A 16,774-nucleotide genomic window follows, 5' to 3' on the forward strand; every position below is an offset into this window, starting at 1 on the left:
ATATACTTGAAGGTAAATTAATTTAGGCAGACAAAATCAGAGCTTAATATGAAAATCATGCTTTCTACTAACAATACCTTTTGTTTTTTAGAGTATGAAGGATCTGGGACAGAAGTTCAGAGAAAACACTCGAAATGTGGAGTTTGCAAGTATAGGGCTGAGTGTGATGAAGATGCAGAAAATGTTGGGTAAGTAATAAGTTTTCCTTAATAATGTCAATGAAAAAAAGAAAATTATGTGACCATGTGCTTGACTATGTTTGCTCTTATTAAATAGTGTTTTAAGGATGTCTAATAATAACGTGTTTGATATGTGTCACTAACAAACAAACCACTTTCATGTATAGGAGAGAAAACAACAAAAAGATACGTTGGAGAAATTTTGCCAAACATTTTTTCAAAGAAAGAACCTTTATTTGATTCATTATGGAAAAACAAACAAACAAACAAAACAGGAATACAAAATAAATACTAATAATTCATCTCTTTTTTTTTTTTTTTTTTTTTTTTTTTTCTGTATGTTTTTCCTGTTCACAAAGTATTACTGCAGGGAAGCATACCTTTCCTTTCTTCTGTCTTCTAGCTGGGATTTATTTCATGTAAATAACTTTATAAAACATCATGCCACCAAAGTAGACTTGCTCTTTTGTGGAGAGACAAATGAGCTGTAGACATATAATTCATGATTTCACAAGATTTTATAATGGGGTATCAGCATAAAGACATCTCAGAAAGACACTAATGTGTTAAGTCACCTTAATATGACTTAACACTAGATGTGTATTCAAAGTTAAATTGTAGGTTACAAGTGAAGACAAAATGGTAATAGTACATATGAATGCTGGCACAATGGTTCAGGTTTCATAAAATGTCATACCACCAAAGTAGGCTTGCTCTTTTGTGGAGGGACAAATGAACTGTAGCCATATTTTATAATAATAATTATAATTTTCTGCATTAATGCATTGGTCTGTTTAATTTATGATTGTCCAGTTGGGTATAGATTTGTTTGTTATATGCACTAAGATGTAGTCTTGGCTTTGGAAAATCAATCCTCCAGGGTCCAGCTTCAGCAAAATCTTGCCTGTTCAGTCTGTACTTGTAGAGTTTGCATTCCTTTGGCTGTGTAGTATCTATAAGAGAGTGAGGATAAGGTTGAAGACAGTGAAATATTTATCCTCAGCATTCTGCCCACATGAAATGAAGCCATGCTTCTCCCTCTTGACAAGAGTAGAGCACTTTTTCCCTTCTTTAATATTTAATTTAGATTTTTTACAAAAAATAATAATAATAATAAAAAAAAATATATATATGGGGAAATTAAGATGTTTACATGGAAAATACTCAGAAGTTAGAAAATATTCCTCTGAGGCTTGCATGCAACCTATCAGATCTGTCATTTTTTTCAATTTTGTCAGCTTTCCAGCCTAAATAACTTTAACTACATTTTTTTGCCCAGTACCTTTGACCATTATAATAGCCTTTAGTGATATTTGCTGTCAGTTTAGATTCAGACTAAATTGGGCCCTGCTACATAGATTGCCTTGCAAGGCTCATTTTCACAAGTCATACAGAATGTCACAGACACTTAAATAGAAGCTAGGAGTTGGTGCCTTTTATTCGTAATATAAAAACAATTATTTACCTGGCAGAAGATGGGATGGAAATCTGTATGTGAAGCTCTGACACAGCATCCTTCCAGAACACTCGTTACATCTTATTCTGACTTTTTTTCCTGTTGAGTTTCATGTTCTTTACCCCCTTAATATTATAACATTAGATATAAAATTATTGGCAACACGAATACTTTTCATCAGACTTGTATAAGCACTCGGTTCATATTTATTATTTAATTTAATTTTCATAGAATCATGGAGTGGTTTGAATTGGAAGGGATGTTTAAAGATCATCTAAGTCAATCCCCTGCCATGGCCAGGGACACCTCCCACTAGACTAGGTTGCTCAAAGTCCCATCCAACTTGGTCTTGAACTCTTCCAGGAAGGAGAGTACAGAGAATCATAGAAAAAAATTGTACTGTATTACTAACATTATCGTTCCTAGTTCTAGTAAACAATACAAGAGCCTTAATTTCATAAAAAAGTATTCTATCTTGAGTTTTCTTTTTTAAACCATGAGAATGGCCACTGTAGCTTTTTTAGACAGTGGGGTAATGTCTACTGAATAAAAGTACTTTTAGTTCTGTTCAGGCAGACTGCTTAGGCCTGGATAGCCCTTGCTTGGACTTTGTGATGTTAAAATGCTTAAAATTATCTGTTTTATTCCATAACACATTTTAAGAGGACTCTGCTTCAAGATAATAACTGAATCAGTTAGCTGAACTGTCTCTTACTGTTCAGTAGATAATCTCTAGCCATATTCATGAGACGCTGCCTAATGCTTACAGTAAATATAAAATTATGCATTTTTGAATCCTTTCTCCAAACTGTGCAATCTGAGATGTTGCAAACATCAGTTCCTTTCCCTTCTGAGTGCTCTTGAGAAGTAAAATGATATCTGCAATCCCATTTCATGAATAAACCAAGTTACAGATAAAATGATTAGCATGTGGACAGACAGTGAATTAGTGGAAAGGGAGACATCCTTGCCACAAAGTGTTGAGTGGTTTGAGATAAATGAGCTAGCACTAATGAGATATCCCAGGTCCTGCCAACAGGCCAGCCACACAGCAGCCTGGAGTACAGCATATGCAGATTTTCTCCTGATAAGGGAAAGATCCTAACAAAGACAGTTTTATTTCATATGGACTGTGGTTCATCTTCTGGGCCTCAAAAGCTGTGGGAGTCCTATGCAAAAAAATATGGCACATTTCAGTGGAAACTATAGGGTAATTTGTGCAACATAGCAGGAACAAGACCAGAGAAACAACCACTTGGCCTTTCCTGTTATTTAGAGTTGGACTTGCTGATGATGTCTAAGTCCTTTCTTCTTGGAGGTGCACAGTGATAGCAAGAAGGGGAATGGGTACGTGTCATAGCATGGGACATTTTGATTTGACACCATGGAAAATGTTTCCTTCCAGGGGTGGTCAGGCACTGGAATAAGGTGTCTGGCAAGGTGTCTGTGGAGATGGTTGGAACTTGACCAGACATAGCCCTGGACAACCTGGTCCAGCTGAGCCAGCTTTGAGCAGGGGATTGGACTACCTGACCTCTACATAGTCCTTCAAGCCTAAATTATTCTTTGATTCCACATAGTTATCTAAGCTTGGTGTTTTCTAAAAGCAAGTTTAAAAAAGAGTAGTTGTACACAACTGAGATGCGCTCCATGTTACAGGTTAGTGATTTTATTTTAATTGTTCTTAAACTGCACTTTCCTCTTTGAAAGAGTTGGGAAATTTTAATTTTCAGGCTTGGACTTAAAGCATTATGGGTGTCTCTGATCAAAGTTGCAACATATGCTTTTATTACATAAGATCATGCATAGTCTGAAGAATTAAGGCTTGGCACAAGGTTTTAGATTTGTATCTTTGTTTTACTTGATTTCTCAGAGACATTATCTAAACCAGAAGTGGTTACAATTCATGGTAAATTGAATACAAAAGTATAAACAACTTTATCATTCCCACTGCCTCTGCAAAAACTGTGGATGTTAATTTTAAGTGGACTGACTGAGAGAAAGAAGTGAAGTCTGAGCAGATGGTTGTCATTAACTGCATGCCATATTTAGAAAATTAATGTTCAAGCATATGCAAAATAATATTTATGTAATATTTCTTCATATAAATATAAAAAGGAATCAGGTTGAGGAAACATCACAGAAATATACTTTTTATATTTTTTTCCTTTTCTTTTCTCATACATCTTATAAGTATTTCAAAGAGTTGGTATTTTATGTATAGGCTTTTAGAGAGCTTAAACAATCACCAGTGGATGCACTGGTGTTAAGATGCATAAAGGCATACCATGCCATATTGCTTGTACAGTAGTTTTCTGTGGGTCTATAGTAACAGCCTGCAGACAGCAGAATTCACGTGGATTAGGTATTATGTTTTTTCTCCCTTTAGCAACAAAGCTGAATCATACATTGTATATGTAATGCGAAAAGGCGTTATCTGAGCACAATTGGTCAGTATCTTGCTTTCTATTTTTTTTTTTTCCATCAAAATGTCTCTCTGGACAGAATTTTACTCCACTGCACTGAAGAGGCAACATATTAGACATAATGGTACAAAACGTGTTTTAAGGGAGTAAAAAAGGACATGTGAGGTTGGTAAATTTAAACTTTTGTGTGAAAAACTGGCCAGAAGCCTGAAGATGTAGGCAGCATGAGGGTGGTGGGTGTTTTCTGCTTGAATTTGGAACTGAAAAGGACATCCAGTTGAGAAGTGGAGCTGGAGATGGCTGCAAACAGGTTGGGGCTACTGAGAGCAATGCTGTTGTGTTGGAAGCTGATGGGTTAAGCCAGTAGGGCAGTAACCAAAGCATACAATTTCCTGTTGATAGGCCCTGGGATAACCAGACTGCGGTTTCATCTTGGCACACATCAGACTTTTCAGTTCTACTGATCGTGTTATAGACCTAAACTGATCATCTTATCAGTACTCAATCAGAAAATGGTGTACTAATAAATTTAGAAACACATATACTAATCCAGTGTGAATGTAAAATAAATGCATATATGTGGTTGCAAAATCATTTTCATTAGCATAGCCCTTAAATCTTTCTTCAATGAAAGCAGTGTATATAAATATTTATAATACTATTGTGGCTATTAAATATGCCTAGTGATTTTTTTTTTTTCTCAGACAAATAATGCTTAATGTAAATTTTTTATAAGGCTTCTAAACAACATTATGCCTTAGTTTACTGCATATGATTGAAACCAAATTTATTATTTACAGTCCTTGGAGAGATGAATAACTTTTTTACAATAGCCCCTTGCAGCACTGACAAAGGCACTGATAGCATAAACGTACTTGTGAATTTTGGGGGGGTGCCCTGATTAGAAAGGTGGTCTCTTGAGTATATTTTTCTTCAGAAGACTTCAGTTTTCAAATGATGCTAATTTCCATATTCTTAAAGCTTATTGCTATTATCTTGGTCCTTTTTTCCCACAAGTTTCTTCTTAGACATACCAAAACTCATTCTCAAAGTTAGAACATTTTAATATCAGTGTTTCAAAATAAACTGAATCAGTTGAAAATTAGGAGTTTCATCTCACATTTTTTCTTGAAATGTGAAGTATCATTCCAAAATAAAAAGTAGTGGTGCTTATGAAGAGTGATATCCTCTGTTCTTGCACTCCGTGTTACGTGGCATGTCTCTTTCTTCTTGCATGTCAAAGCACTGCTAGATATCTGAATAAAACAATCTGCAAACAGCTAGTAAGCATCTTAAGGCATTTTAAAGTATGTTGTAACTTCAGAATAATATCTAGAGTGAAATAATGAACTGTAGCATATTTTAGGTTGGAAGGCATCTCTAGGGGATCAACTGGCCTAGCCTCTCTTTCTGCACTGCAACCAGGGCTAGTTCATGCTGGAGACTTAGGGTTTCCTCGAGGAGAAGCCTGACCATCTCCACAGAGGGAGATTTGATGGCCTCCCCTGCTTAAGGGCTGAATTGCCCTTACTTTGATGAATAATTTCTTTGTATTCAATCAGACTTTGTCTTGCTGCAACTCGTGACTGTCGTCTTTTACCCCTCTACTACGCATTTCTGAGAAGAGCCTCTGTCTGCCTTCTCAGTAATCCCTCCGAGGTAGTTTGTGACAGCAGTCAGTCACCTCCTTAGCTGTCTCTTCTCCAGGCTGAGCAAGCCTAATGCCCTCGGCCATCCTTTACCGACCACACGCTTCAACCCTGTGCCTATCTTGTGGCTCTCCACCTGACCCTCTCCATTTTCTCCAAATATCTCTTGTTACCAGGGGTCCCAAAACTGGACAGAGTACTCCAAGTGGGACCTCATGAGTGTAGAGAGGAGTGCAACATCCATTTCCCTTGCTCTGGACTGACATTTCTGTGATGCAGGCCAGGGTGCAGCTGGTCACATTTGCAGAAGGCCACATTTGAGTGGTAGCCTTGCCCTCCATCATATGCTCAGGGACAACCTTCCTTTCCATCAGTCCCTAAATGGCTGAAATAAATGTCATTAATATTACTTTAAATTGTCATTTTTCTTCTTCTTTTTTTTTTTTTTTTTTTTGGTAACAAAAATAACTTTACTGTACAAGTTCAGATGTGTCACATCCTCAGTTTTAACTGTATTTTATTTTTTAACAGAGGAAATATGGAAATGAGATTCTGAGCACATTGTCTTTTTTTAATAAAGCATACTATGCTGTCAAAGATCCGTTTTGACTCATAATACATATTTTTAAAGAAAGATTGACAACTCATCCCCATGTAGACCTTTTCAGATTAACATTTTACAAGATTTACTTTGGAAATAAAAGGTGTCTCAGCGCCATATAGATTCAACTGGCTCATGATTTACATAATGTCTGTTTTTATAGTGGCTGAAACAGGAATTCAGAAGTGTAACTATTAACACTTAGAAATACCAATATGGACATTTAGAAGTCCTGGTCTCTATCTTGTCTACAATTTGTCTTCCAGAGAAAAACTTAGTTTGAAGTATGACATATTGGTCACACTTGCCTCTTTTGTCCACTTTTTCACTCACTTACCATTTTGTGACTTTTTAAGGAATATTATATAGTATGAAGGTCTTTGTAAGGAATTATATTTTAATCCTGTGTGAATGTAATTCACAGGTTCCCTGTCCAGTCAAAACCAAAAATGCTAAGTTTCTGTGTGAAAAACAAACAAACAAAACAAAACAAAAAACAATAAAGGAAATCAACCTAAAAAGGGGATTTAGGATTGTGTTGTGGGATTACTGAATTGTGTATAATTGGCCTACAGTAAATCCTGATATGAAATGAATAGTATAATTCTCTCTTCATCATATGGACTATTACAAAATTGAATAGGTGGATAAAAATCTAGGTCTGTTTTTGTTTGTTTGTTTGTTTTAATGTGTATTTAAAAAGATCTTTGCAGCAGTGTGTGCCAGTTCTTTGAAGTTTTATGTTATTTGAGGGTGGAGGGTGTGGTAGGCCACTCTTGTGAGAACAAGCATCAATTTACCACATGTGCTGCTAGAAGATCACCATGGTTAGAGAACAAATTTCTATAGTGGTCAGAGAAAGCAATTAAATTAAACCACAGACAGAAGGGATGGTTCAAAAGTAACTGTGAGTCAATGGTATTTAAATGGTGTTCTGATTTGCTGAGCAGAATTGAAGACTGAAAGGGTGTTCAAGCAGGACACAAAAGCTTGCCAAACTGAGATCTACTTCTCTTGGCCTTCTATTCTCAGTGCCACAAAAGGATTAAAAACAAAACAAAACAAAAAACAACCACCAAAAACAAAACAAAACAAAACCAACAAAAACCAAAAACAACCAACCAGTCAAAAAAAAAAAAAAAAAAAAAACAAACACCTAATGAATATTCAGCTCTAGTTGAATAGGTAGAGAAATCACTTTGAAATCCAGATTTTCTTGGTTCATGTTTCATCTGTGAAGAATTACACACAAGGGAAGAAACATCAAACACAAGGTAATCCTTCATTTGCTTTTATCACACTCAGTTATCTTCTTAACTGCAATTGCAACACCCCTGCTATTTCAGTTCAGCTAAATTTACTCCATCAAGCATACACTTATCTGTCTATTTGCATTTCATACACTTTGTTTTATTCTTTTATTTCCATTCCATATTTGTAAACAGACATACCAACAAACAGCTGAGAAAGCTTACTGTTGCATTATACTGGAAAGGGGTAGCAAGCAGTACTCTCTGTAAAGTCCACCCAGAAAAATACATTTGTGGAAAATCCTAGATGCAGCCTGCACTGTTAGATGGGATGGCTGACCTCTCTCAGTAGCCAAGCCCACTCCAAAAACGTGTAGTGCATTTCCTCTTTTCTTTGAATCTACCATATTTTTAAGCAGGCAGGCTTTCCGTCAAATAATATGCACCTTAAATCCTGAAAACAAAAAGGAGCCTTGAAATGTGTTTCTTATCTCTGGGGATCTAATTAATTTACTGATAATAGCAAGTGCTCTTACAGCCTGAGCTTGTTTCAAATATGTCACATCATTTTACTAAACAAGTTTTCTTCGTTATACCTGGTAGCCCCTTATAAATGAGCTGTGCATTCTCAATTTTACTTATTTGAAAACACCTTTCTTTTTGTTTGGTTGGTATATCACTTTGTTCTTTATGGAAATTCAACTGCTTTTCTGCTTAAGGAATGATCTTAATAAATGATGCTCATTCAACTTCCAAAAGCACTTTATCATAGGAAAACTGAGCCTCTCTTTGATTCTGAAAAGCAAGTTGGTGCCATCTTCCTTAGGATGTCATATGTCTGGTGACAAGTGACAAAGATAAGTTTCTTCACATCCTGGCACATTAGGGTAACGTCTGCATACATCCTGTTAACTTTCCAGAAATAAACAAGGGAAAACATCTGCTGAGAACACTAAGCAACAACCTGCTCCAGAAAGACATCAACTTGGAAGACTAAGTATCTGTTTCAAGCCTCTTGGTTAAAACCAGTAGGAAGGATATCTTGAAAAAAAAAAAAAAAAAAGCAAGAACCATAGTCATCTGACTGTTGTATGAGTTGGTGAAGACAAAAATAATTTGGGGGGAAGTGCCGATCTGCCGGAGAATAGGAAGGCCCTGCAGAAGGACCTGGAAAGGATGGGTCAATGGGCAGAGGCCAGTGGGATGAGGTTCAGTGTGGCTAAGTGCCGGGTCCTGCACTTTGGCCACAACAACCCCATGCAGTGCTATAGGCCTGGGGCAAAGTGGCTGAAAAGCTGTGCAGAGGAAAAGGATCTGGGGGTGTTGGTTGACGCTCACCTGAACACGAGCCAGCAGTGTTCCCCAGTGGCCAAGAAGGCCAACGGCATCCTCGCTTTTATCAAGCATAGTGTAGCCAGCAGGATCAGGGAGGTGATTGTCCCCCTGTCAGAGAAGCAGGAAAAAAATGAAAGCCTGTGGGTTGAGATAAGGACAGTTTATCTGTTCAAAAATAAAGGAAAATAATAATGATGATAATAGTACTACTACTACTAATGTGTACAAAACAAGTGATGCACAATGCAATTGCTCACCACACGCTGACTGATTCCCAGCCTATCCCTGAGCAGCCAGTACCCCCACCTCCCCATCCCTCTACAGCCCCCCCATATTAATTGCTCAGCATGATGCCAGATGATACGGAATACCCCTTTGACCAGTTTGGGTCAGCTGTCCTGGGTCTGTCCCTCCCAGCTCCTGCTGCACCCCCAGCCTGCCCACTGGCAGGGCAGTGTGAGAAGCCAAAAAGTCCTTGGCTTAGTGTAAGCAGTGCTCTGCAACAATTAAACCATCAGTGTGGTATCAACATTATTGTCATCCTAAATCCCAAACACAGCACCATACCATCTACTAGAAGGAAAATTAACTCTATCCTAGCCACAGTGAGGACAGCACAGTGCCCAGGCATGCCAGAAATCAACCAGACAGTGGCATTGGACGTAGGCATGGAAGTGGATGACCCCGTGGTTTGGCACACTGGCCTGAAAGAAAGCTTTGTGGGTTGAAGGCAACCCATTTGGCAACCCAATCCAGAGCATGGTGCCCAGGCATGCCTGTCAGCCAGAAAACAGCATGCAGGCCATGGAGTTGAATCCACCACAAGATGTGGAGGAACCAATGGAGGTACCTGGTACATGTCACCAGGCTTGCTGGCATTGGACGGGATTCATCTTTCTCAAAGGGCGAAGATCATGGTCATGAGACAGTGGGGCTTTAAACTAGCTTCAGTGAGGGAGGGGTACATCATCAGGGATGCTGGTGATAAGGTAGGGGATGACATGCCATCTCACTCATGCCAGCTGAACACCACAGCCAGCAGAGGATGCCCAGAGCCTAGAGAGGGAACAGAACTTAACAGGAGAGCTACTGTAGGCCCTCGTGGATGAGTTACAGTTGCCCCATCCAGAAAGGCAGATGCATTGGGAGCCCAACTTTATGTAAACGCATGCAGCATGGGGAATCAACAAGGAAAGCTGGAGGTGTGCGTGTGGTTACAGGGATATGATCTCATTGCAATTACTGAGACATGGTGGGACAGCTCTCATGACTGGAATGTGGCCATGGACAGCATTGTGCTTTTTAGGAAGGACAGGCCAGGAAGGTGCAGTTACTCTTTACGTGGGCGAGCAACTGGAATGTAAGCAGATCTGCCAAGGGGGGACGAAGTGTGAATCGAGAGCCTATGGATGACTGTGAGCTAAGGGAAAGACACTGTGGTGGGGGTGAAAAGTGCTGTCACATTTTTGTTGTGGAAGCTTTCAAGATAACAACTTTTGAATAATTATTCTTTGTGAATAATGTTAGTCTTTGTGGGAGATGTGGCATCTCTTCTGTACAGAGCCCCAAGGACGATGATGGTGCACTGCACTCCTGCAGACAGTGTATTTGACTGAAAAACCAAAGATTTGGGCTCTGGACAGAAGAGGAGGTACTGCATCTGGCTGGGACGGAGTTATCTTTCCCCACAGCAGCCCATACAGTGCTGTTCTCTGCACTTGCAGTTAAACAGCTCTGGTATCACACCAATGCTTTGCCTATGGCTGAGCCGTGCTGGCTCAGCATCAGGACTCCCTCCAATCCCTCAGAGACAGTGGGCAAGAGGTGGGGAGGGGACATCACCAGGGCAGCTGACCTCAACTGACCAAATGGGTATTCCATACCGTATGGTGTCACACTCTGCAATAAAAGGGGGGAAAGTGGAAGGAAAAGGGGGACTCTTGTTATGAAGAGGTCTGTCCTCCCAAAGAATCACTACACTTGTTGAGGCCCTCCTTTCCAGAACGTGGCCAAACATCGTTCATTGGTGGGAAGTAGAGAATAATTGTTTCTTCTCTTTTTGCTTCTGCACAGCCTTTCTTGCTTTTCCGCTCTTTATCTTCCTTTTAATTAAATGATTGGATCTCAAACCATGAGCCTTTTTTTCTTTCCAACATACTTTCTTCTTCCCTCCCTCTTGTTTTGAGGAGGGGAAGTGAGAGAGCAGTTGTGGTGGAGTTTGGCTGCCCAGCTGGGTAAAACCACCACAGATGGGTCCTGAAGGAAAATGGTCTTGGAAAGAAGGAGGGTCCTGGGATGAGGATGGGAAGATCTTGGAATCAGGGACAGATCCTGGAGGTGAGGGAGGCTCATGCCAGGAGATGCTCCTGGACTTCAGTTGGTTTTGCCAAGTTGTTTTTTGCCAGTTGGTTTTGCCACAGCTTGGCCATCAACGGCTGGTGACATTGAGCAGTAGCTGGGCAGGAACCACCACCACCTTCTGCCCAACCTTCCTGTGTGGAAGGGTATTGAAGATCTCCCCAGTGCCACCCTGCCCAGGCAGCATGTGAGGGAGGCTGTGGGGTAACTGGGCAGGGTGTAAATACCCTGATCTCACTGGTTCTCAGGTAAACCTTGGTTGGGCCCAGACCCACTCTGAGCAGTTTCTGTCACAGGGCCTGTGACAGAAAGTGACATCAGGGTGGGATGATGATGCTGACAGCTTATCATACTTCAAGACCACAACAGACCCCACTGGGGACCCTCTGGCAATCCACAGTTCTGTTCTGCTTGAAGGACGTGGGTCAGTTGTAAGTCCATTATGGTTGGTTGGTGAGCTTCTGTTACTTCATGCTGTCCCAGTCCTGACAGAAGCAGCACAAGCTTTCCTCTTGTTTTGTTTTGTTTTGCTTTGCTTTGCTTTCTTTTCTTTTCTTTTCCTACAGCTAGATGTAAATTTTAAGTAATGATAAGAAATTGTTGTACATTAGCTACATGGCTGGAGTTAAGGCTAGGAGTGATTATCAGTAATCTGAGGTTAACAGCTAGGCATTCACAAGTACTCCCAAAACAAGCATTTTGCAATCATAAGAAAGTACACATTTAACACTAGGTGTTAAGTCTGAACACAACAAAGCTTGGAAATGTAATCAGTTTCCAAGCAGTTTTAACTCCAACCTGTAATGTCACCATGAGAAAGAAAGAAAGAAAAAAAAAAAAAAAAAGATTTCAAAAGTTGCCTTATTTGTCACAAGGACTGACAAGACCCAACAGTAAGTAGGGAGCTATGGGCCTCGGATGATGACCACAGACAGAATTGTGCTGCCTGGGGATAAAAACACAGATGGAATTTGTCTGGAGATATAAATAAATGGGATAAGGATGGGCACACAGGTGCAGCGGTGATTCCTGAGTAAGCACATAGCCAGTGCCACACCAATGAGGACCAGCTCTCTGTTAGCTTCATTCTTTAAATGTGCACAACTGCTGAGCTACGAGCCTTTTATTTGTATATAAACTAATAAACTCTTCATTAGGCTTACTGAGCATAAAATCTTGTGGGAGCATATAAACAAAACAGTACTTCTTTTCCCAGGTCTAAGGTTTATAACCATGCTGAGTTCCCATTTCTAAATAATAATACATATATATTTTAAACAATACCTTAATCCTGTTGATATCTAGGGACTTAACGAGGAATTTGAGGTGGGTCCCTAAGATGCGTAGACTCAATGTATTACTCAGTGCTGGAGCAGTTTTTAACTGTCAGAAGGCACACATAAAAATTCATTTGTACTAGAGATGTTCATTTGTCTAGCAACAATATTAAGTTCACAGGTTTGAAATATTACTGTAGTATCTTTAAAGACAGAAATAATAAAGAAACAAAATGTGGTCATGGAAAGGGAGAAGAGAAAAAGGCACAATGGCCACCTTCAGTGTTTTTGCAGCAAGGAATTAGGTTCTGCTGCAAGATTTGTTATGGACTTGAGGCATACACACATCTATTTAATCATTTAATTGTATCTGGCACAGCTGGAAAGAACATAAAAATCCTGGCAAGTAGATAGCTTGTTTTCTTCCTACCCTGTGTCTTACAAGAATGAGTCAAGATTAAGCTAGTGGCAGCTCCTAGCAGTGAGAGCACACGTGCCCTGCGTGGAGCTTTCTGGCAAGTAGAGGACAGCATGCCTTACTCAGAAGATGCAGAGCTCTCACCTCCTTCTTGCTCTCACAGCACCACTGCCTCTTCTGTCCTGCAGCCACACTTCCTGGAGGCCTTGCAGAGTGATGTGAAGCAAATTTAAAGCAAGAGGTTCAGATGAAAATTAATATATTGAGTAAAATAAATAAGGGGGTTGGGGCTTGGAAGGTCAGAAAGTTTCCTGGTGCTGTTCACACATGCCAACTTTTTGTTGGGGCAGCAGAACTATCAAGCTAAAAACAGGTAAGTCAGAGCCTTAGGCAAGCCTTTGGCTCCCCTATGTTTGGGTGGTTAGGGACCAGCTCCTTGTTAGATCTCTTTTCTGACTTCTGACTTATGATCCGTAGCTGCAATTTATATGGAAAATGCTTTGTCTAACACAGCCAAAATTTTGCTTGGATGCAACATGAAATAATTTAGATCCCATAATCCTGTTTTTAACACCATCTGATGAACCCACCATTAACTTTCAGTGGTATGAATGAAAGTCTTTTTGAAATAACACAGTTGACCAAGCATATTGATTCTGTTCAGCCCCTGAAATATATATATATATATAACCTCCTTTAACTGTTTAGCAGAAATGGGAGTCCTTTTCTTCCTCACCTACTCCCTTGGGAACGTGACACCCCCCCAAAAAAGTGAAATATTGATGTGCTTTTTTTCACACTTGAGAACAGAAAACACAAATTCTTTTATTCACATAGTAAATCTTCCTAGCAATGTGTTACCATTTTTCGGTTGTTAATCAATGAGATTGATATCATAGTAAAATGACAAGAAACTTCATTACATTATTAAAAAGCACACTGAGGCACTTATTCATGATTCTGTAAATTATTCTGCTTGGAAACCTGAGGTGTCAGCAAGTTCTTCAGCATCCTCAAGGAGCATGTTCTTCTCCTGTGTGAAGGAAGCTGGTATTAATGTGTCAGCTAGTGTTTACTCAAGACTCAACATTCCTTACTTTCTGCTTGCTGGATGTCAGTTTTGTTCTGCTGTTTCAATTACCAGGTGTGTATGCAATATAGACTGCAGTGGATACAGTTTTAATCCTGTCTGTGCTTCTGATGGAAGTTCATATAACAATCCATGCTTTGTTAGAGAAGCATCCTGTCTGAGGCAAGAACAGATTGACATCAGGCATCTTGGACACTGCTCAGGTAGGTTTAATCTTCTTTCTCTGATAAACATAAATTCTGACATAAATAAGCTTGGTCGAGCTTTTCCATTTTAAATTAGAACTCACTGACCCAGCTAACAGTGAATTGTATTTTAGTTTTTCTCACTATCAGTGAACTCCTCACCTGTATTTTAGTTTTCCCTATGTAAATGTATGTTTACACTATACATAGATGATGTGGTATGTTTATGTTAACTTTTCTTTCCTTTGGCTGCTGTTACCTGAAAAGTCAGCAAAAGGTCTTAGGAGAACCTATGCAATAGCCTTACAGGAGGGGTTAGTAAGAAGCAGGAGAGAAAAGGGAATGTGATATGTAGGAAATGTTCACTGTTTCTGATGGGGCTGTGCAGTGTACTTCTAAGGTGAGTAAAATCTGGCCCCGATTGCACAACTATTTATCCATTTCCTTTTCTGCTGTTGGAAAGGCCCAGTGAAACCCTTAGACTGCTACCCTGTGTGTTGTTGATCATGTTGAGGACTCTTCCATTTTGGGGTCTTGGGTTCAGACAGACCAAGGCAAATTGCATTTAGGACCGTGTCATAGAAATAACAAGATTCTACCATTCTTTTGCTGGCTACCTCTAGATCTGTAACTTGGATGGTTCAAAAAAAAAAAAAAAAAAAAAAAAAAGCCACGAGAAAACAGGTCTCTGAACCAAAATAAGCTAGCCTCAATACCATGGAAGAGATTTTGTTCAAAACCTACAGGCTGAGGTGTGCCCTGTATTGGTCAAGAGGCTGGGGGGTTGTTAACTCTGCTTGATACTGTCCTGGTTGTATGCATGAAAGGATGTGGGACAACGTCCACTTCTATTGCAGTTAAAATACTTCTCTGACTATAATTCTGACTTCTCACTGACATGTATGCAGTCGTCTGGAAATAAGCCTTTCCTAATAGCTATCCATGCATTTATTTATCATCTAGAAGCAGATGACACAAACGCAGTTGGAAAGAAAGACGATGGCATGCAGTATCGTCCAGAGGTGAAAGGTATCGTGCTGGCTTTGTGCTGTTTGGTTACGGTTTCACGAGATGAGAAAAGACAGTGTGGAGGTCCCTTCTTGTCTGCCTTACAGCTTTGATTTCTGTAGCCAAGACAGACGCGTGAGCAGCTTTTTTCTTGCAGCACTGTCATTGCAAGGCTGGCAAGAAGGAGATATGTGGGATTTGTGAATTTTGCCTGCTGTATTCCTCTAAGATGCTCAGCTGCTCACCACCCCTACTCGGCGGTCACAGGATTAGACCCCTGCCAAGTGCTGTGAAAATGCCTTTACTGCAAGATGCCAGGATGTGAGATTCTTGATGAAATGACACCACCCCCCTGTGACCCTATCTTTTCTGAAAACTTCTGGAAAAAAAAAAAAAAAATCTGGCAGATTTTGTATTTGTTTGGTCATCTTTGTATTGTTCATGTAAATCAAGATGCTAAATCACATTGGTTAAATATGTTTCACCTCTATGAATTAATTTCTTAAGATAAACAAAATAAGACCGAGTTTTGCTTTCTGCTCAGTTATTTTACACGTTAGCACCTCCTTTGTGGCAGGGGCATTCTCAGAGTAAATATGCTTTCGCATTTCATAGCTCTAGCTCAAAGTGTAGCTGGCCAGGACAAAACACCTCTGTCTCTGTCAAGTTATTGCCAAAGAGCAGATCTGCATTGGTACTAACCTTGCCTCCTCTTCTCTCACAAATAATAACACTGTTACCTTCTCTGTTAGTGCTGGCCTTTAATTTTTTCTCTCATTATACTTGCTTTGCACTCCCATGGCCTTGCAGAGTAAATCCATTCAGTCATGGCTTTAGACATTCCAAGTGTTCTTCCTGAAAAGGCATTCATTGCCAAAAAGCCCTGTGCATTTTTCCTTTTTCACAAATTCTCTTATTTTCACTCCATATTATTACCAGTTGGAATGATGTAATGTCGATTTTCACTTACATTGTGAAAGCATAAAAAGCACTGAGTGGAATATACATCTTATTATGGGATTAATGAAACACAGCCTTTGGGTCCTATCTGGAAGAAGTTACAGCCTTTTATTCATTGCATATAAATTGTCCTTGAAATCTAGTAAGTAGGAAGAGCATTGGATATGATTATAATTATCATTATTAAATGTATAGTTTATGCAGTCTCATGTTCAGCAAATTATGTGCATAAAGGGAGTATGTCGTGAAAAAAATAATAGTTTTGAATATTTTTTATGTAGTAGTCAAGTCTTTTTAGACAGTGAGAGCCTGAAATGAAGTACTCTGAATGACGTTTTCCTCCAGGATAAGAGAACAGGCCACTCTTCTATCTGTTTTCCTTTGCTTTAAAGTACTGTGCATTACTTTTGTCAAACCCTCTCCTCTGAATGTACAGTATCTCTTAGTCCTTAGAATCATGGCCAGGGCTGTCTCCTTCTCCTGCAGCGTGAGAATCTACATAAAGGTACATCAGAAACGTCTCTCTTCCCTGACTCAGATGGACTGCTGTTTTTGTCCTGCCAAGATGGGCATCAGAGTTTC

General features: G+C 39.6%; 1 protein-coding gene across 1 annotated transcript in view; it reads left to right on the forward strand.

Moving 5' to 3' along the window:
- TMEFF1 (transmembrane protein with EGF like and two follistatin like domains 1) overlaps nucleotides 1–16,774 on the forward strand; it is a 122,620-nt gene that overhangs the window by 94,578 nt on the left and 11,268 nt on the right. Inside the window, exons 5-7 of the mRNA XM_082754437.1 lie at nucleotides 92–188; nucleotides 14,094–14,242; nucleotides 15,188–15,253. Of these exons, the coding sequence (XP_082610563.1) occupies nucleotides 92–188; nucleotides 14,094–14,242; nucleotides 15,188–15,253 (312 nt within the window). The remainder of the gene's footprint in view (nucleotides 1–91; nucleotides 189–14,093; nucleotides 14,243–15,187; nucleotides 15,254–16,774) is intronic.

Source organism: Aythya marila (assembly GCF_965140915.1).
Source record: "Aythya marila genome assembly, chromosome: 2".
NCBI lineage: Eukaryota > Metazoa > Chordata > Aves > Anseriformes > Anatidae > Aythya > Aythya marila.